The sequence below is a fragment of the Ambystoma mexicanum genome, chromosome 4p (assembly GCF_040938575.1).
Source record: "Ambystoma mexicanum isolate Mex_15411 chromosome 4p, UKY_AmexF1_1, whole genome shotgun sequence".
In the NCBI taxonomy this organism is placed as follows: domain Eukaryota; kingdom Metazoa; phylum Chordata; class Amphibia; order Caudata; family Ambystomatidae; genus Ambystoma; species Ambystoma mexicanum.
In genome coordinates, this window is record NC_090927.1 from 34374596 (window position 1) to 34396431 (window position 21836).

Sequence of the window (21836 nt, forward strand, 5' to 3'; positions counted from 1 at the left end):
GAGCCAAAACATCTTCTTTTAGCTCACCTCTCAACCCACGATGGAACAGCGTTGTTCTCTTGTCTTCGAGCAAACCAGTTTCCACCACCAATATGTTGAAGGTTGCAATATACGTTAACAGATCTTTGTTCCCTTGACGCAGAGACAGGAGTTTGTTGTCTAGGGCTTGGCCTTGGGTGTGCCGGGCAAACAACTTCTCCATATCTTGTTGAAACCTCTGAAAGTCCCGTAGGAGAGGGTCATCCAGATTGACTAGTGGTACCGACCAGTCCACGGCACTGCCACTGAGATATGAAAGCACAAAGGCCACCTTTGATTGGTCGTTTGGAAAGGCTCCAGGTCTACATAGGAAATGACGGCAGCACTGGTTCATGAAAACCGCATACCATTTTGGGTCTCCAGCGAAGCGTTCAGTGGAGCCAAAGGTACGGCCTCTGGAAGAACCACCTGTACAGGGTTACTTGACGGAGCTGGGACTGATGACACCATTCCTGGTAACAGTGTTTGACCAGCCTGCAATTGAAGTAATTGTCTGGCTAGTTCATCCGTGCGATCTTTGGTCACAATCAGTTCTCTTCTTAGAGCATTTGTTTCTTGCCGAGCAGAATGCACCTCGGCCCTGAGTTCCCCTAAAAGCTGGGCTAACTGGTCAGTCTCAGATATTTCTATGATGCCCAGGTAGAGGATTTTATGAAGGCTTCACGTTCTGTTACGCTCACCTGGTCTCCACGGGGGCGTAGCACGAAGCTGAGCGATGAACATCTGCACGTGTCTTTCTCTGTATTACTACTTCTTTAACGAGTGGGCGTTTGCCTAGAATGTTGAATGGAGATGCTAACCAGCTGTGTTGGACAGGCAAGACTCCCACCTCCCTTAACCTCCTCGCGCTCCCCTCTGTGCTTATGCCTCACCTTAAGTGTTGTAATGGTGGACTCTCCGTCCTGCATCTGAAGGCATGGGCGCGTTAATGTTCATAGGCTTTTCTCTGGATCTAGTTGCGTCACTGATCCTGTGGCCTGTAGAGGAGTTCTGAACAACTTTGGCTCTGTAGGTAAGTCTTTATACCAATCGATTATTGGTATCAGTTTGCTTAAGTGTTCTTATGTTGCCAAAGTTTTCATTATTGTGCTTATTCCTTTGCAGGTGCGGTTTTGGAGGTGCCAGATGAAGAATTAGACTCTTTACTACGATGCTGCATAGTATTCCTGCAGGTGAGTGATAACGCGAGAGCCCGGCATCGAAATGTATTTAGAAATGGTTCTTTTTCCTTGCGCGACTAACCTGATGTTTCTTTTTCTGTTCTGCAGGTGCGGTGTGACTCCGGGCTGGCGATCGAATGAACTGCTTTGATAGATTGCTGGAAGACTGTACCTTCCGGGTGAGTATTAGCTCTCCCTTCTTGTGTTACTTTCTGCAGATGTGGTGGTTCCCGAGAACGGCAGAAGAGAAGGCCTTTTCGGATGGACAGCTTCTCAGGTAAGGATACAACCGCTGTTCTTCTCCTTGTTCTCTCTGTCCTTTCCTTTTCTCCAACAGTGGTTTCTGAGGCGTGGCTGAAGACCGGGTAACTGGAGTTGAGCAGACACGGTGAGTGTTATGCTACAGGAGTGCAGAATAACGCAGTGTGTTCTGTCCTTTGGCTGTGGTTTATATAGCCTTGAACAAGTAGTTCAAGGCTATATAAAGGCTACTAATCCCAGGTAAAGTAGTCCCGAGCCCAGCCACACCCTGGAAGCTAGACTGTATGGCTCAGTTCCTCCAGACTGGGCTATGTGTGCCTCCATGTTCACTGAATCCTTGTTCAACGGCACCAGGACTGGCTCCAGGAAGGCTTCAGACAACGTTGTGTGGCCTTAAAGGTCCCCATGGGAGCCTGCAACTGGGGAAGGCTGGTCTGATCCCGACATTTGGAGGCATACATCATGACATTGGCTGCCTGACTGCCTGAATGCCCTTCTGAATGATTGGTTGCCTGAGTGTGACCCAGCAGAGTGAATGTGAGATCTACAATTTATCTGGGGGCGTCTCACTGATGGAAATCGTTCAGAAGCTGAAGTTGATACTTGATGCTTAACCTTGAAACCCACTTGAATAAGAAGAATTGCTGCTGCTGTCCTTCGCTACTCTGAAAGCTGCGTGACTGTCAAGGTACTGACCCAAGAGAAGACCTGGTTAGGAGACCTCTTCCCGAGCTACGAGGGACCATCGTGCACCAGCTGATCTTTGCCAAAGCTCCCTGGACGTCAGACCCATGAAAGGCTGCTGACATGAGACGGGGACCGCTGCAGAATCATAAAGTGACGCAGCCAGACATTGAAGTCCATCACCGTCACCACCCGCGTCGTCGACCGGAGCTGCAGTGCTCCTTTGCCTAAGAACATTGAAACAAGGACTCCCTTGCTCATCCTCGTCGACCGCATTCATCCTGCCGGATAAAGTCAAGGCCGCCAACGACCGAGGAGAATCCGCCAGTGGGTTTCCCGCCACCTGAAGACTTCAGGACGCTGACGACTCAACGCACTTGCTGGGCCAAAGTTCTACATTAAGGGCATCATCATGAGTTTGCTGGTAACCCTGAAATGCAGCGGTAAGCGGTAAATCACAGGCTTGGTGGATTTTCCAACAGCTCTGAGCTGGGGGCAAATCCTCCATGATTATGCCAATTTTCAGTGCTTTTACCGCCGGCGGTAATATCGCTGAACATTACCCATTGGGGCCAATGGGGAATGGAGAATTCCCGAATGGGCCCAATGGGGAATGGGGATTTACCGTTCCACCAAACCCGTGATCCGGTGCTAATAACGCTGGGAGGTTTGGTGGTAGGACTAATAGCTGGGGTTAGTGCCCAACTCGTGATGAGGCCCTAACTCTCCTTGTCGAGGTGCACCGCACGCCTCAGCTTGCAGGACGTTTTCAACCGATCATCAACGAGCACCGCGAGTACTGAAGCTGCTTCTGCAACAATAGAGTTCACCCTTTTTCCTCACTGACTTTCAATGACACGTGGCTCCGGACTTAAAGGGAGTTTACTCAAGAAGGGCCCGTCGACGACTCATCAAAGAACTCCATGAAACCAGGTACTTTGGGGTCATGGAACCTTTTAGAAGGACTCAAGACTATTTTGAGCATAATTGGACTGTAGACGGGGGACTGTTCTGCCATTGCTCGACTTACCTTGCTTTCTTTCTGTGGTCTATCATTGATTCATCTTACAATCTGATTCGTATGTTAAGGGGGCTGTTAGCCGTGGCGCATTTTAAAGGAATCAATAGTTAAGAGTGGTACCACATAGACCTATATATATGTTCCATTATAGTATTGCCAGAGTTCAAAGTGTGCTACTGTGATTGTGTACATAAAGTGAACCTCATTTATCTAAAGACTGTGTTTTCACTAACATAGTGTGTGAACATTCCTTTGTGGGTGCTTGGGGACTACACTGCACTTAAGAACCAGCCCGTTTAATCTCTTGAGAGCTTAAGCTTTGATTGTTTGACCATAGCTACAACATAGAGAACCTTGGCTGGGGTTCTCTGTGCCTCTACTCTTCCATATAGAGAGTAGGAGTACAGACGTCCCCCTCCGGTGCTTTACACCCCAGAACACCGAACATTAACCAATCAACCATAAAGATCTGACAGTATTGTCATCCCACCTTTATTTTATAATGATATGGTTTGTAGTGCGGGGTACAGGGAGGGATAAATTATAGTTCAAAAGCGAGGGCAGAAGCCTTGGGAGCTGATGACGTGATCAGGAGTGAGTGAAGGATGTGTGGGTCAGTTTAACCTCGAGACCCCTGTAATAAAGTCTCTTATAGTGTAGAATGAAAACGCTGAGACAGGGAAGTAGTTTCTTGGGTTTACATTGTCTACCCAATATTTTTATTAACATGAACTTTCTTTCTTATTTATTTGTAGGCAAATGGATACGTCTTTGTTCTATATGTTCTCCACCACCTTCCAGCTGAGTGGTCTCTATCTGGTTGCAGAAGTACAGGTAAGTGTCATTACACCTTTCTCCCTCAGTGTCTATTTCCTTTTCCTTCCTTACTTCTCTGTCTCTGACACTTTGTGTTCCTTTTCCTTTACGTTTTTATATGCTTTCTCTCCTTTCCAACAAGATATATGTCTTTTGACTTCCTCTTGAATTCGTCTCATTTAACTTGGAAGGAATATTTAACATAGAAATCCTTCTTATTCTAGTTTCCGTGGGGAACTGTTCTTTTAAGGTTAATGCTAATGTGAATCGTTTAACGACGTTGTCCAAAATGGTTTATAACGGCCATTCCGATTACACAGCCCTTCTGTTTACTTTCTCTTCCTCTGCAGCCTTCTATAGCTCTTTTTCTTCACCTCTTCCCCCCTCCCGGGGCTTCACGTACGTTCGTAGCACAGCGTGCTACTGTTGGTTTCAAACAGGATTTGCACGCGTTGTCGAGACTTCCCTCTATTCTTCTAGTCAGCTGTTCTTCTGTATTCAGTGCTCGCTGACTCCGCCTCCTCAGACTTCACTCGCTGGCTGCATCAAACAGGCCGACACGGCAGGCTGGGAGAACAGCTGTCTTCTTCGAAGCAACAGCTGCAGAGGACACGCCCCTCTTCCGCGGCCCTGCAACGGCTTCGACGCCGGCACCTGTCTTTATTCAAGCGTTAGCTTCTTTAACTCTGTAACTTTATGTGGTGACAACTGATCGCCGAATTAACACACACACAGGCTTTCCTTAGCGCAACGGCGCTTCAGGACGAACAACAGGGATAATCTTCTTTTCGAGCCTGTACATCTTAATACGCCCAGACGTAACTGTCGCTCTCCATCTCTTCCAGCTCCACACTGGTCTCCTAGTGACCAACATCAAAAATCTCATGTTAGAGAAAAGTACTTTGTGAGCATGTTCATGAGCACGCTCCGTTTATGAAATTATAAACGTGTCATGAACTTGATATCTGCATTCCCCTCTATACTTGCTAACAGGTTAAAGTTCCAAGGCATTCATTTCCCCACTTTATACATTTATTAATAGTTAGCCTGTAAGACTTCATCACACTCCGCCTATGTCAGTCCTTGAGCCCGCATGGTGCACCGTATAATGATAGAGTAGCATTGTTCACAAATGAAGCTAATTGCTTCTTCGGCTTTGGTTCCGTGGAGACGATGAGCCCAGCAGAACCTAAGTGATGGAAGACGGACAGACTGGGCTGGGACAAATGACCTGGAATCCACTACGGAGCAGGCCGACCATGCATAGGTTTGCACAAACCAGCCATGCAGGTTTGCACTATATCTGATGACATCATCCATGATGCTGTATCTCCTTATAAGATTCTGTTTTTACATTCTTTGGCAGAACCTTCCATGGCAGCAGAGTTCTTTGCTGATGCATCTATTTTTGTACAAATAAATACGTGTTTCACTTTCAAGAGCATAGTGGGCCTTTTTCCCTAGCTGGTTGCATTATATCTGGTGTCAGCATTTAGCGGTGTATCTGCAGTGTTCAATATTGCCTTTTCATTCTGTTGCATTTATTTTTCATGTGAAGCCTTTTATTATTATATTTCTTTAATGGGGCAAACTGAAAGTGAAATGCTGCGGTTCATTTTGTTATTCACCATCTGCATCTTCAGTTCTTGTCAGGTTTTATTTTCTGCATACTCAATGATTTAATGACAGAAAACAATATCTGCATTCAATGGACACCTTGGCTGAGTTAGAGTTTTGAGGCTGGTTTTTATTCTGCCAGTCTGCCTTTTCGTGACAAAAAATATTTCAGCAAATTTTGGGCCTATATGACCTTGCCTTTCATGTGATCCTGGCTGTCATTAGACCCCACAGATCCCGCCGCTTGGCTCTTTTATCATAGTGACACTCCTGGGAAAGAGCAGAGGAGAGTGGGGTTTTCCTCGGAAGACATTTTTCCATGGAGCACGTCCTGCTCCTTTTCCTCCCATAGGGAATGGTTGCTTCCACCTCCAACTCCTTGGTCATAGCACCCCTCCTTCTCTTGATTCCTTTTTCTTCCTCCCCTGAGTCCCTGGATCCTCCCCAACCTCCAATGCTTCCATTACTCAGGCTTTAAGGGAAGGTGTTTACTTGTTCTATAGATATTTGTAAAATTAGAGTTTAAGTATTTTGTACATAACTTAATTGCTCAGAACATATTAAATATCATTTGAAACACAACACTACATAGAACATGATATGACATTACATATAAGAGACATTTATCACATTTTAATTTCCTTTTAAACATTTCTGATGAATATTATTTAAACTACTCACCTGTTGTAGCTTATTTAAGTTTTGATCCAGGGTTTTTATCCTTACCTCTCGTTCCTCAGATGGTTCCTGAGCTCAACCTTCATTTGGCCCCTCCGTCAGTTGTAAAACTTGTATGGAGCAATAGCTTTTCAACTGATTGATATGGACGAATTTCTCTTCTGTCTGGGATGTGTGTCTTGTAGACCACATGTGATATTAAGTCTATAATTTTAAAGCTACCATGCCAAGACGGAAGAAAGTTCTGTTCCTTGGTCTGATTCCTGTGAAAATTGTACAGGTAAACCTTGTCACCTACCTCTTACTCCTTCTTCATGGTATCTAGATCACAGTAGGATTTCATTTCTTCAGCTGACTTTTCTAAATTGCGCTGGGCATAAGAAAAGGCGTGCTACAGGTGCTTCTTCACACACTTATCTGTATATGCAACTAGGTTTTATAGAGCAGATACTGAGGTAACACCATTTCTCGTCCAGTCATAAGCTCAAATGGAGACATTTTATTTGCAGAAAAGACCTAATAGCCATCACGACAAGAGCTAACTGGCTGTCCCAACTGGGTCCAGAGTCTGCGAAGGACTTCTTCAATAGCTAGTTTTGGGAAATCTCCTTCCCAGTACCTTAAGAAGTTTAGGACCCTCAAAAAGAATGATGGTACCCCTTGGGCTACCTGGGTATGTGCCTGTTTGAAAAACATAGATGGTTGGGTAAAGGGTTACAGAGTTAACACCTTTGAAGGAATGAGAAATCTGTTTATGTTGGAATCTATTTATGATGCCTGCTCTCCTGAGCTGAGACAGCACTTGGCTGACTCTGAAGAGATTGATCCCAAGAAGCTAGCAAAAGCTGCTGACTTGTGGGTTGCCAACAGGGCTACTCACAAGGGTTCTGGGGCAACTCAGAAGAAAGATGAAGGGAAGCAGCAAAAGAAAGATGGTAACAAGATTTCTAATACCTCCAATCCAAAAGAGGGCCCTAAACAGAAAAAGGGTAACCCACAGGGGAAACCGAATCAGGCTAGTGCCAAACCAGAGGGTAGTCAACAGAAGCCCCCATTTGTCAAAACATTTGGAAAATGTTATGCTTGTGGGTCCACTGACTATGTGAAAGGGTATCCCAGATGCAAGGATAAACCTTCAGAGGTCCACCCTGCCTCCTTAGCCTTCATCCCTGAGGGAGAAGTAGATATGGCAAGTGAAAACATACTCCTACTGGCTGAAGACCCCATTGGCGTCACTGCCAGTGTTTCTTGAGTGTCCCTGGGTCTGTGGGAACAGCATCATTTAGATATCTATAATTATATTCCAGTAACACAAAATAATATTACAAGGACAGTGTATTTCTAAATGGTCAGGAGACTCCTGCCATCAGAGACACTGGGGCCAGCATTACAGTGGTGGATGAAACCTTTTTCAAACCTGGGGATGTTGCTAAGGTACCCAAAGGCCTCACTAAACTTGCTGCAGTCCCTGTCCAACTGCTTCCAAGACTGCCCGCTCTCACCCAGTAAAACAATATGATTGTAAGGATACCTGTCAGTGTAAAAAGTGAGGTGCCTGGGTGAGTCCTGTTGGGGAATGACTTACAGACTCTTGGAGTTGTATCAAGCACCCCCAGGCCTCCCAGTAAAATGAAACAGCAACAGACAAAGAAGGCCAGAGAGCTCACCTTAAATGACTGTCAAGAGGTTGTTACGGGAGACCCTATAACACCTAGCCAACAGGAAATACCAACTTCTATTTCCAGGAAAAAGGAGAAAAAGGGGAAACCCAGGGTCTCAGGAAAATAGAAAGATAGCACTCCTGTGCATCAAACCAGGACATCCCCGAGAGGACTGTCCAAAGTCACACCTATGACTACTCCGCCAGCTGAGGCTGAGTGTGAGAAACAACCAGGAGAGGTTGAATCATCAGCTGCTGAAGATTCAGAGTTGGAAGAAGACCTTCCCCCTGTTTGAGATCTGGATCCTAAAGACCATCCTGAGAAGCAGTATTTACTGGCAGAAGGTGGCCCCTGTATGGCAGACTTTAGCAGAGGTCAAAGAAAGTGTCCTACTCTTGAAGTACTTCACCAACAGGCAGCTTCCCAGCTGGATGAGCAAGATCCAGGCAAGCACATGTTGTACTGGGAAGATGGCCTCTTCTACAGTGAACCTACTGAGTCTATCTTAGGGGACTCCAGAAAACTTGTAGTGCCTCAGGAGATAAGACATCAGTTCCTACATTTAGCCCATGTGATTCCTTTGGCTGGTCACTTAAGCTTTAAAAAGACCAAGGAAAGGCTTTCTCTGTATTTCTACTGGCCTAAATTGGGGTCTGATGTAGATAATTACATCTGTAGGAGCTGCCACACTTTTCAGACATCTGGTAAGAGTGGAGCCAAGAAAGTGGCACCTTTGGTGCCTCTCCCATTGGTGGGAGTTCCTTTTGAGAGGGTAGGAATCAACATTGTTGGTTCCTTATACCCTCCAACCTCTTTAGGCAACTGATTTATATTAGTTGTAGTAGACCATGCTACTAGGTATCCTGAAGCTATACCTATGAGGACTGTTACTGCTCTGAGAGTTGCTAAGGCCCTACTTGGTATTTTTAAAAGGGTAGGTTTTCCTAAGGAAGTAATCTCTGACAGGGGATCACACTTTATGTCCCACTAAATGCAGGCCATGTGGAAAAACTGTGAAGTGACTTAGAAGTTCTCCACTGCCTACCATCCCCAGACGAATGGGTCGGTAGAAAAGTTTAACTGTACTATGAAGAGCATGATAGGTGCTTTAGAGGAACCCCTTATAAGAAAGTGGTACCTTCTACTGCCATGCCTTACCTTTGCTTATAGAGAAGTCCGTCAAGAGGGAATTGGATTTAGTCCCTTTGAGCTCCTCTATGGCCATCCAGTTAGAGGTCCATTGGCCCTGATTAAGGAGGGGTTGGAGAGTGCTCCTTCCCCCAAGCCAGTGATAGTCACTGACTATTTGTAAGGAGAATGACACACAAGATGATAGGAGCTTCCGATAACTTGAAAGCAGGTCAGGCTCTGGTGAAGCATTGGCATGACCAGAAGGCCAACATGGTTGAGTTTACTCAAGACCAGCTAGTTCTTGTTATGGTACCAACACAACAAGACAGGGGACCTTACAGGACAAATGGATTGGACCCTTCAAGGTTGTGGGAAAACTTGGAGAGGTCAATTATTTGGTGGACTTAGGCAATCCTAAGGAGGCCCCCAGGGTCTTTCACACCAACCATCTAAATGCCTATGTCTCTAGACCAGAACTGGTAGCTTTACTTCTAGCCTCTGCTCAGGAGGAGGAGGAGAGTGAACCTCTACCTGACCTCCTCAGGGGACAACATTTAGATGGGAAGATAGATTGAGTTAATCTCTGTTCTAATCTGACACTGGAACAACAGGAGGGGTGCAAATCTCTGTTAAATCAGTTTGCCTCCCTATTTTCACTATCACCAGGCTTGACCCCTTGGGGCCAGCATGATATTCACACTGGTGTCTGTTTATCTGTTTAAAGCAGAGGTTACAGGCTGTCAGAACATGTAAGAACCCACGTAAAAGAAGAAGTCAACAAGATGCTTGATCTCGGGGTAATAGAGCCATCTCAAGTCATTGGTCTAGTCCAGTTGTCCTAGTACCAAAGGCAGGATCCAAGGAGTTGAGATCTGTGTGGACTATACAGCTCTAAATGCAGTCACTAAGACTGGTGCCCATCCTTTACCTAGGACGGATGAACTGGTGGACAAACTTGGTTCAGCCAAGTACCTCAGTACATTTGACCTAACCTCAGGCTATTGGCAAATAGCTCTGATAGACCATGCCAAGGAGAAAACTGCATTTTCGACCCCGACAGGCCTCTACCAGTTTAGGGTTATGACTTTTGGATTAAAAAATGCACCTGCTACATTCCAAAGGATGGTGAATCAAGTTCTGAATTGGATGGAGGTGTAGAGGAGGTCCCAGACATGGTCTGCACCCCTTCCCCTCATTTCGAGGTGCAAATGAACCAACAAAGAGATGCACTGGGACTCTGCCCAGTAAACATCAGAAGATCCATACCGGTTGAAGCGCCCATAACCAGACAACCCTGGGCAGCACGGTACCCTATCAGACAGCCGTACCAGCCGCTGATACGAAACGAAGAGTACCTACAGACGGTCCATGAAGAGACCCAAAGAGCCCTACGGAAGGCCAGTGGAAATGACTCAAGGGCCTGAACAGACTTGTGAATGAACAAAAGTAGCTATCGAAGATAGCACGCCAGTGCGAGTAACTACGAAAACAAATGTAATGGACACAGAGAAGAGACAATGTTAAAATGTGAGGAAACGTTGCTACAAGACAAGATGGGAACAACCGACCTGTCAAACGTGTGTAAAAAGGCTTGGAGAGCAAGAGGCAAAAGAAACGATACTGCTTGGAATGCTTAGTAGAAGATTAGAGCGGCAAGCGCCAACCATATATCTACATCAATAAGGCACATTATACAAGTGCGACTCCATTTTGTAAAAGCAGAAATGTACCCAGGCTGCCAGAAGCCTGACAGGCCAAGTTTCGTAACCCAGCCAAAGGCAAGAGAAGGAGCGGAATCGAAACTCAACAAAGAGAGGCTCATGCCTAGGAAATCGAGGTCAACCAGAGAAAGGGAGGTGAGCGTCAGCTAACAAGACTCAAACTTCAGAGCATACCAGCCTGCCTTATGAAGGTCAAGATAAGGGGGCCCATGCAGGTGGCGAGGCTGAAACAGAATTAAATGCACTAAAAGCTGGAAACTGAAGCAGATTCATGGTGAACTAACACGTGACCAGCCAGGCGCGAAGAAGTACCGCCGCCTGATGTCATCCAGGACCCGAGGATGCCATATCTTTTCCTGATAAGAGGCTACAGTTTCAAGGCCATACCCAGCCAACTAATTGACACATAGCCCTAAGATACTGATTGATGGAAGGGAGGCAGGGTGAAACTTGGGACACCAGGCACATGGGTGTCCATTCTGCATGCCGCTAATTAAAATGGGTATTTATGTCTAGGGGTGTAACCTGCCCAATCACAATGGACGAAGTTATCTGGAGTCCTATAGATAGTAGAACCAATAAGACGTCGTACTTGTAGTGACATCAATCACGTGTGGTGTAGTGGGAGGGGCATAGATGCCCACTCGATAAGAGTTATCCAATCCGCATGCCCTATTATCATATACAGATATAGCACCTATACTTAAATTACCTTTCCTAACCAATTATATTGCATGTCGATCTTTTGTAGAGTTAGACGTCAATGATGACGAATATTGCCTATACGAATTGCTGTTCAACTGAAGTTCGAGGAAGTCGGAGCGAGACAGGTCATCGCAATGCTGCTGATTTCCTTTTGTTTCCCTGTTTGATGTACTTGTCATTAAACTGACTTCCCTTTGCCAAACTACTGAGTCCTCAGTATTGAGTCGTGTTGGAGTAAGTGAATCCTGCACCCCGGTCCTCACATGATGCAGCTATCTTGTCTTACAGGTTCTAGAGGGTGAGCGCTGACCTATGGGCCCGTCAGTGAATTCATCTCCTCTTGAACACTTGGTAGCGTGAGGATGGTTTCAGCCATTAATTATAGATTATATAATACTAAGACACCTTAGACCGACGGCACAAAGTAACTCCGGGCCTTTGGCAATATCACAAGTCCTTTCGCCATTCCGGCTGAGTAGACTGAGAAGCTCCCCGTGGACCATGATAGAGTAAATCCATAAAAAATCTGCAGCGGGTCTGAAGGAACCCGCCTTTCCAAGCATAACCCTTCTCATTCCCACGGGCAGCCAATCGGATGAAAAAACCTTAAAAGGCTGGAAGAGGAAGGGGCGGTGATCTCGAAGTTCCAGAGAGAAAAAGATGCGATCGGTGAGTCAAACAACAAACTCGTTACTTTGGCAAATGTCGTGTAGGCATTAGAGCCAGTAAGGGAAAGGTAACGGTGGGTGGCGGAGAAAAAATTAAATAGTCAGCAGTAGAAAAGACTGCATATATATATATATATATATATATATATATACATATATATATATATATATATATATATATACATATATATATATATATATATATATATATATATATATATATATATATATATATATATATATATGGTAATGACTCGAGCATAAGAGATAAAGAGTGGATACCGGGGGAACACCCGAGAGAAAAACAAGGGGTACTTGGGGGACACCCGAGATAAAAACAAAGGATTACCAGGGGGACACCTGAGATAAAAACGAAGGATTACCAGGGAGGCACCTGAGATAAAAACGTAAGGATTCGCCTTGTTCGTGTGCTTTAATACAGCGGTCAGAAGAAACGTGAACTCATAGCCCACAGAGGGGGGACAATTAGGCTACGGTGACGTTTAAAGACGTCATCAAGGGAGTTTGTTTAAATCCCATGACGGGGTATTGATTAGAAGGAAGGTATATGTATGACCAGCTGGTGTCTGTCTAGTCTGTTCAGTGTCTGTCATATGTGTTTTGTTGTACGTCGAATGTAAAGTGATTGCATCATTGATTGTTCGAAATGTTATTTTACTTTATGCAATTCTGTAACTAAGAGGGAATCGCCAGTGAATTGATGGGTTTTGAGTAAATTGGTAGTATACATTTTGGCTGGAAAAGATTGGATTGGAGCTTGCGTATTTGGTGCTCACTCATACCATTGGATGGTTAAAAACTGTATAAATCTTGTTGGTGGCGAAATTAAGAATGGAGGAAGTTACCCCGCTTGCACATTTGTGCAAGCAGCTGCCCAAGCATGCACCAAAACTGAAGAAGTACAGCACAGAGTGGGTTAAGGGTACCACCAATAAGATGTTTATGCCTTGACCACAGAATGGGTCCCTCTCTAAAGCCGTCTTACAACACATGACGACTTTACTCCATGCCACATATACCGGCAAGAAGCTAGAGAAACTCCTTGCTGTTCTTGAACTTTGGAAAATGTTCGAACAGACGAAGGAGGAGCAACCACCTGCAGATTGGATATTAAATGTATGTAAGGAGGGGGGTGAGATGCCTACCGTGCCACCAGCCCCGTCTGAGCCAGTCATCGAGGAAAGTAAGGCACAGGGACTGTACCCGCTAAGGGAATTTAAGGCAGCCACGGGGTACTGCAACCCGGCATATGAGTCATCTACATACAGTAGTGACAAAATCAAAGAAAAGGAGCAGGAAATGAATCCTGCCTCCGCAGTCCCGAGGGACAAGGAGAGACGCAGTGATGAAGGGAAGGATCAGGTGCAAAGTAGTGCATCTCTTGTTAGGGGGAGAGAGGGAAAGAAAGGGAAAGGAAGTGAAAATAGGGAGGATGAGATAGTGTTTGCAAAAGACAAATGGATGGGAGGTCAGATATTGCTGAAACTTGATGGTAAAGGAAGCGATGATATAAGGCCGAGAGAGAGGTCTGATGAGGCGCAGCAAAAGGAAAAAGAGAAAGAAAAGGAAATGAGGGATGAGAGGATAAGAAAGAAGGATAGGTTAAGGCGAGAACAACTATATCGCAAAGAGCAAGGAATACTGCTCAGTCGCACACAATACGCAGCCTATGAAAAGTACAGGTAGAACATGCTAAAGTTAGAGGAAGAAAGGAGAGTGCAAGAAAGGAAAGTAAAGAAGCAGGAAGACGAGGAAATTAGAAGGGCAAAAAAACGTAGAAATGAACGGATGAGGAATGTAGATAAGGCTAGAGAAGAAGCAAGGAAGAGAAAATAAATAGATGAGGAAGCAGAACACAAGCGCAGACAGAGAGCTAGAATATTTAGAGCAGGAAGTTAAGAAACCCAATCCTGTTGTAGAATCGGAAGACATAGAAAAATTATTTCCTGCACATGACTCGGTGCAAGGTATGAGCGGGACAAATATTGAAGATGGCTTCGACACCAGAAGCATCGGGGAAACGATTGATAAAATCTATGACGAGATGGGGCTGGAACTAATTTCCCATGGGGGAAGGGAAGACGATCGCCTGGAAAGCACTCAGCTATATGACACTGAAGATGTCACTCAAAGTAGTTGGAACAGGGTACTGTCCCTAAACAGACTTGAGATAAGGCAGAATTAAGAGGATGCAAGGAGTTGTGTAAATTGGAAGCACTCAGAATCTGACTCCGGTGGGGAAACAGAGGATGAGACATACGAACAAGGGAGACGGCGTGAAAAGCGGATCCCAAGGGACAAGGGGGTACGATGGTCAGACGCTAGTGGGTCTGTAACAAGGACACCACAGTCTGCTGTACAGTCCAGCCGACCTGAAGGAACACCCCAATGTCAGAGGGGGGCGTCAGCATCAGCCTATACAGACAGGTTAAGGGCATTGCCAGGAAGACGGCAAGGCAGGAATGCCACCCCAGCGGTAGACAGAGGAGCTATGAGGAAGGAAAAGGAGGACTGTGCATTCCAATTCCAGTTGCTAGAAAAGGAGGAGCAAGACCACAATATATCCCATGGCCACACATGGACCGAGAGAACCTTAAAAATAAGCTTCCAATGCTGACATCGGGAGCCAGAAAGTGGATACATGAATTAGAGAAAATGGCGGGGGGTGTCACCTTAGCTATGGGGGACATTAAGGGCCTCCTAATTGCCATACTTTGTGAAAGAGCAGATGATGTATGGAAATGGGCAGGCTATCGTAGGGTAACCCTAACTAACACCTCCCATGACGGAGCACCATTTAATAACTGTAGGGCAGCAGTGTGGAAAGCGCTGCAAACGATATATCCAGATACTTCTGATATGGGGGCTATAATGACCCGGAAAATGAAAGAGTCAGAGGATCCGTTGATCTATATCCAGAATTTTCAAGACGCGTGGGTGCTCGAAACGCATGAGTCTTGGACGAAATATATCCCTGTATTTTACCACATATTATGCCAGGGGTTGCCTGAACCGGTGCAGAAGCAGCTCAAAAAATTGGTAGAAGTAGAAGCAAAACCATGGGCCGAAATACAGTTGACAATTGCACACTACTGTAGACTGCTGCAAGAAAAGAATTGGAAAAAGGAAGCTCTTGAGGGAGCCATGCTGACGAGATCAGCTGAGCCAAGCACACAGCAAGTGACTAACCCATCGCAGAACAATCAGGGTAACGTGGGATTTTACCCGAGGGGAAGGGGTTTTGGAGGAAGAGGATGGCAGAGTAATCAGGGAGGGTTTCGAGGTAACCAAGGAGGCTTTCAGAATAATCAAAATGGCTTTCAGAACGCGCAGATGGGTGGTCCAGCTATGTCAGATGGACAGATGGCCTGACCACCGCCAGCGTGTTGGCTGTGTGGAATAACAGGACATGTGGCGCATGTGTCCAGAAGCTAAGGCATGTGGCAAAATAGCCAAGGGATGGGGGCAGGCATGGTAAATCAGCCTGCTGTCCCGCAGCAGGGCATTGCACAAAATCACACAGCGCAGCAGCAGGCGCCAAGCCTGCAGCAAGGTACACAGCAAGTGGTTCAACCCCCTCACATGGGGAACGTACCGCAGGGACAATCCCAGCAGGCACCCCCGCAAATGTCACAGGGCACTAGCTCCGGAAGGGGAGTCAACCTTGGGGCTGGGGGAAACCAACAAGTATACAGTGGGCCGAACTTATATATGAAATTGGACAGCTCACGGGAGACTCTGATGTGTTCTATCCTATCAGTGACACCAGACCCTAATAGGGAACCTAGGGTGAATGTCGCCATAGGGGGTAAAGAATATTCCTTCTTAGTTGACACGGGTGCGACGCGCTCATGCATACGAGAAGGCAAGTTTTCCTTGTCCGGCGAGGCCATAGATACTCAGAGTTTCACGGGAGCTCACAGTAGAGTTCCCTTTACAGACGCACTCCCATTCTTTGTGGGAGAGAGCGAAATGAATGTACCCTTATTATACTCACGTCAGACCCCAGTAAACATCCTGGGTCGGGACTTAATGACTAAGTTGAATATAATAATCTCGTTTACCAAGAACGGTATAGTGTGCTCCACTCCAGAAATGCAATATTCAAACGTGTGCGAAATGATCAGAGCATATTCCGGATGCATAGCCATGAGAGCTATACCATTAGAGCTAGAAGTCTTTGAATAAGGCATGCGGGTGCTCATGGCAGGATTGCCAGGCCACGCAGATAGAACTATGAAGACACCTGATGAGTTTTTTTTCAGACCCAGAATACCTATGCATGAAGAGGAGGGACAAGTATTTCCCTATAATGACACAATCTGCCGCAGTGCGAGGGAAGGTGGTATTGGTAGAAGGATATGATGACGAAGGCAGACAATGGTGTGCTATTATCGCCATCGAAGAAGGGTATCGCGTTACTGACGTCACCGACGACGATCTGTTCGAAGAACGCCCTGACCTGGAAGAGACAAAAGTAGAAGTAAGTCTGACATTTTGGGTCAAAATGATCAAACGGGAGGTGCCACACAGAGAATGATGTTGGCGCAGATACGTCCAGAATACTTTGATGACAACATGGCCCAAGTGCCTGCCGCGGTATGGACTACATGGCCCTATGACGTACGCCTCCTGAAAGGGGCAGGTGAAGTAAAAATTAAACTGAAACCAGGAGCAATTTTACCACGAGCGTGACAATATCCTATGTCCAGAGAGGCAGATGAGGAGATCGCAAAGGCAATTTCCGCCATGAGGGCATCCTAGTGACGTCAGAATCACCTTGCAACATGGTTATTTACCCTGTCAAAAATCAAAGGGAGGGTCTTGGCGTTTAATACAAGATTTACAAGCATTAAACGATATAGTTGAAGCCGAAATTCCCTCTAGTCTATAATCCATCCACTATTCTGTGCAACATACCAAATGAGGCAAAATATTTCACAGTGATTGACCAGAAAAATTCATTTTTCTCAATCCCGTTGCACCATGACTCTCAAGATCTGACGTCATTTACTTTCAGGCAAATGCGCCTGAAAAGCATGAGGTTGCCACAGGGGTACTGTGAGTCTTCATCCATTTTCAACAGACTCCTGCAGATGGACCTAAACAATATTGCAGTAGACAGTGTTGTTTTGCAGTATGTGGATGACATTCTGATCTGCAGCACCACTGAGGAACAATGCAGGCGCGACTCTCTCCAGCTAATCCTGGCTGAGAAAGGATACAAAGTTGATAAGGAAAAGTTACAATACTGTCAGCGAGAGGTGCTGTACATAGGTACAGCTAATCTCACACGAAGGGAAAAAGGTAACCCCAGAAAGGGCTGAAGCTATCATGAACACGGCTCACAATGAAACAAATGCAAAGCTTCATAGGCCTGTGCAATTATGTCAGAGCATGGGTTTTCGACTACAGCTCGTATACCAAGCCCCTGCTTCAGGCTTTGAGGAAAGCCCAGGCAACAAAAGGAGAAATTGAATGGACTGAGGCAATGGAGAAGGGGTTTGCAGAACTTAAGGTGCAATTTGTGAGGCTCCAGTTCTCGGGATTCCTAATTATGCAGAGGAATTCTACCTGTTCTCACACTGTGATGGTAATCTTATGACAGCAATGCTCGCACAGCGAACCTCGCTGGGGTACAAGCCCCTAGCATATTATTGCGGGAGTCTGGACCCAGTCATGAGGAGCTACTTCCCATGCAAACAAAATCTAACTACTGCCACGTTCGCCATTGAGAAGGCGTCATCTATTGTGATGGGGTGCTCCATGACATTGTACATCGAGCACTCGTTATTCGCCATACTAGAGAAGTCAAAGGGCACATTGACATCACAGAGAGCATCTTCCTATGAGATAATTATCTCCAACCCATCGATAAAAATAGTTTGATGTAAAACTGTGAACGCTGCTACATTCATAGCTGAGCCAGTCGCAGAAGGAGAACCTATACATGACTGTGCAAATTATGAGGAATTCTATGATGAAATCCCCAGGGTAAAGTAAAATGCCCTGGCAGGTGACGAAATTGGGTTCATTGACGGTTCTTCAAGAATTGATCAAGAAGACGGATAAAGATATACAGGCATGTAAAACACTGGCGAATGGAGAGTTCCAAGTACTCGTCAGTGCGCGAATACCCTCTCAATATTCTGCGCAAGCTGCAGAACTATTGGCGCTGATACTCGCCATTGAGAATCATGCAGATCAGGAAGTAACTGTGTACAGTGACTCCGCCTATGTGACATCCACAGTACATGCAGGTCTAGCGCGCTGGAAAAGGAGGGGCTACCTTTGAGTGGACAGCATGCCAGTGCAACATGCAGCCTTACTGGACAGGTTGATAAAAGCACTACAGCTCCCAGTGGGCATAGCGGTCATGAAATGCGCCGCCCACACCAAGGGGACAGATTTCGTGTCACGTGGAAACCATGAAGCGGACACGGAAGCCAAGCGCATGGCATCCAAAACAGAAACAATCATGGCCATGGAAGTGGCACGTACCCATGAGAGGATGATGGTAGCGCGAGCCACACCTGAGGCCTATAGTAACATGGGGCAGACTCAGCTAATGGAACTCCAAGGGGAGGCACCACAGGAAGAGAAAAATGTGTGGAAGCGTCAAGGGTGTTCCTTAAACCCCTCTAACTTTTTGTGGAAGCAGGACAGCACTGGTAAACTGGTAATGCCTGTCACCCTACTGAAGGTGGCATAGGAGCAGTTGCACTACCCTATACATATGACAAAAGAAAATCTTGCTGCAACGCTCGCAGAAGACTGGTTGACACCGAATTTAGCAGAGCATGTTGCATTTTTTATGGTGAACTGCATTATCTGCCAACAGTTTACCGCTGGGCACAAATTAAAAGTAGTGAGAGGAGTTATCCCCCGGCCGAATGGAACATTCCAGCACTTGCATATCGACTACGTCGACATGATTCAAGTGTGCAACGGGTACAGGTATTTAATTGTGGTGGTATGTCCATTCTCTAGATGGATAGAAGCAGGTCCCTGTACACACCCAGACGCTACCTGTGCTGCCAAATTCCTAGTGAGGGAAGTGTTCCCTAGATGGGGGTGTGCAAAGTAATGAGATCAGATAACGGGGCTCACTTTGTTGATGCAGTGTTCGAACAGATCAGCTTTTTGCTTGGTATAAAGCACAAGTTCTCGTTGGCGTATCACCCGGAGGGGAATTGGATATGTCAGCGGCTCAACGCCCTGTTAAAGGAGAGGATAGCCAAGTTGACAATCACATTAAGAAAGGGATGGCTGCACTGTCTACCACTGGCACTGTATGCACTTCGGAACCAACCCGGCTCCTCAACCCGGCTCCTTCCATCATCTTACACCGCACAAGATAGTTACAGGTAGAAGGATGAGGACCCCTCTTACCCCCCGATATAGAGCTAGATGTGATGCCCAGCCAACTAGAGAGGTTCCGGGAACAGAGATACAGGAATACCTTAACTGTATGACATCCAGCGCCTCTGTCATTTCAGGCCAGCTGCAGCGCCCGCAAAAAGGGGACAGCACATTGCAAAACACAACAGGAAGTGATGAAGCAGACGCAGTTCAAGGTCTATATGTGCCCCTCGTCTTCCCTGGTGATGCAGTGTTAGTGAGAAACCACACAAGAAAATGGTGGGACGAGCCAAGATTCAATGGCCCTTCCATCGTAGAGGACTGCACCCCCTCCGCCGTCAAGCTCCAGGGCAGAAGGGCATGGATCTACATAAATGACATTAAACCATATATAGGGGAGAGCCCTCCTGCTGCATCCAACTGTGAGGAAACCACAGACAACGGGGAAGAACCTCAGCACGTGCAAACGAGAGCTATGACCAGGAAGAAGGACGCATGAGCAGGAAAATCAAGACAAAGAACCCGGATGCGAGTTGTGGCATAAAACTGGACAGGTTCCCCAAGCAAAGGGGGATAAGAACATAACGAACACTCTGTGCATCCCAGTTGCAGGGTAAAGAGAAGCACATCCAAAGCCACAACAACATTGATAAAAACGAACTTTTGAAAGCACGTCATGCCCAAGTAGTACAAAGAATCAAGACTCTGATAGACTGTAAACAAAATACTCCCCGAGAGTGAAACACAGTATCCTGAAGCAATCAGTATCAAGACTTTGTTCACAGAACTTATGGTATCTCCCAGCAGAAATATCACAAGGGATGTGCTTTCCTGTTTCCGGCTGGTATTAGAGACATATCCATCACTTGTTGGAAGAGACACCAGTATCCCAGATTTCATTCAGAATCCTGCTAACAGGAAGATAATATGGCAACTACTGACTGTCCTCGCGGAGGCCTTTGCCGAGGTGCCAGAGTATGGGGAATAAGGAAACAAATGCTTCCACCACCAATAGACATTGATGAACTCACGTTTAATCTGTTCTTCCAAATAATCGAGAAATGCCCAGGGCTCGTCGGGAGAACAACTGATATACAAACTTATATCAGAGATCCAAGAAACCTAGCTCAACTGAGCCAGCTGTGGACTAAATTAAATCATTTGGTGGTAATCCACGCAACGGGAAGGTGCAAAGACTGTGCGAATCCAAAGAAAAGCTTGTGATCAGGACACAGCTAAACAGAGCAAATGTCCCTATCACCCGAGGACACCCGGCTGGCACAGAACATCCTGTTTAGATTAGTCACAGACTATCCAGAAATGGTAGGAAGGCCTGCAGATGTTGACGTCATCATCTTCCTTAGAGATCCAGCAGACATCCTGCACATGGGCACACTTCTCCACGGCATAATTCTCCAGGAGGAGCTATCCAATTTCCAGCGAGAATACCTTAGGAGATTCTAGTAAGACTTTCCGCTGTGGAACAAACCGAGGACAGAGACACAGTTCTTCAATTTTATCCGCAGGACAGATCGAGGAGAGCAAAGACAATAACTACACCGTCCTATTTTTTCCTTGTAATTTTCCTCTACTGTTCCTTATTTTTATTTTTATTTTTATCTTTTCATGTTCGGTTTTATTTTTATTTTGACAACATTTTATTTTTGTGTGATTTTTAGCAGTTCCATCTCTTCATTCCGTCACATTGAGCAAGTTCCAGCATGTCCTCAGGACCAAAGCAAATTCGAGGAGTGCACTGGGACCTTACCTACTATAGATATGCATGATATGATATGATATGGCATTTGTAACGCGCCTAACACAAGTGTTTCAAGGCGCGACGAGGCATAATGGATGTGATGTACCAAAGTTGTTAGCCTAACCCTTTTCCATAGACTAGCGAAGGAACTGTACTCCCTACCTAGAGACTACCCGCATCACTCACAAGAGGGGGACACTCGAAAAGCACTCGTCACTTTAGTAGTAATGAACTTTTGAGCTACGAGATAGGAATAAGAGAAGGAATTAAAATAACAGACTATGAACTCATTCAAAATGGGGGCCCAGAATAGTAACTTGGTTTTACACCCAACAGAAGGGCGCCCCCACTTCCCTGGAAGAAAATGCTGCAAATTGTTGTTCCGAACAATTATATGTATATGTATAGTTATTATTATTGTTTTTCTGTCATTAACAATCAGAACTGCTTTCTTTATTGGTGCACAAAGTGTCCCAATCTCAGTGCACCCACCAGATAATGAACGTCTGGGGCCTATGAAAGCACCCAGACC

At 45.8% G+C, this 21836-nt stretch overlaps 1 protein-coding gene across 1 annotated transcript in view; it reads left to right on the plus strand.

The window, feature by feature from the left end:
• The first annotated feature begins 352 nt into the window (after positions 1 to 352).
• Positions 353 to 21836, plus strand: part of LOC138452715 (olfactory receptor 2D2-like) — a 90966-nt gene continuing 69482 nt past the window's right edge. The window contains exons 1-4 of the mRNA XM_069605064.1: positions 353 to 425; positions 1144 to 1211; positions 1418 to 1476; positions 3921 to 3999. Of these exons, the coding sequence (XP_069461165.1) occupies positions 353 to 425; positions 1144 to 1211; positions 1418 to 1476; positions 3921 to 3999 (279 nt within the window). The remainder of the gene's footprint in view (positions 426 to 1143; positions 1212 to 1417; positions 1477 to 3920; positions 4000 to 21836) is intronic.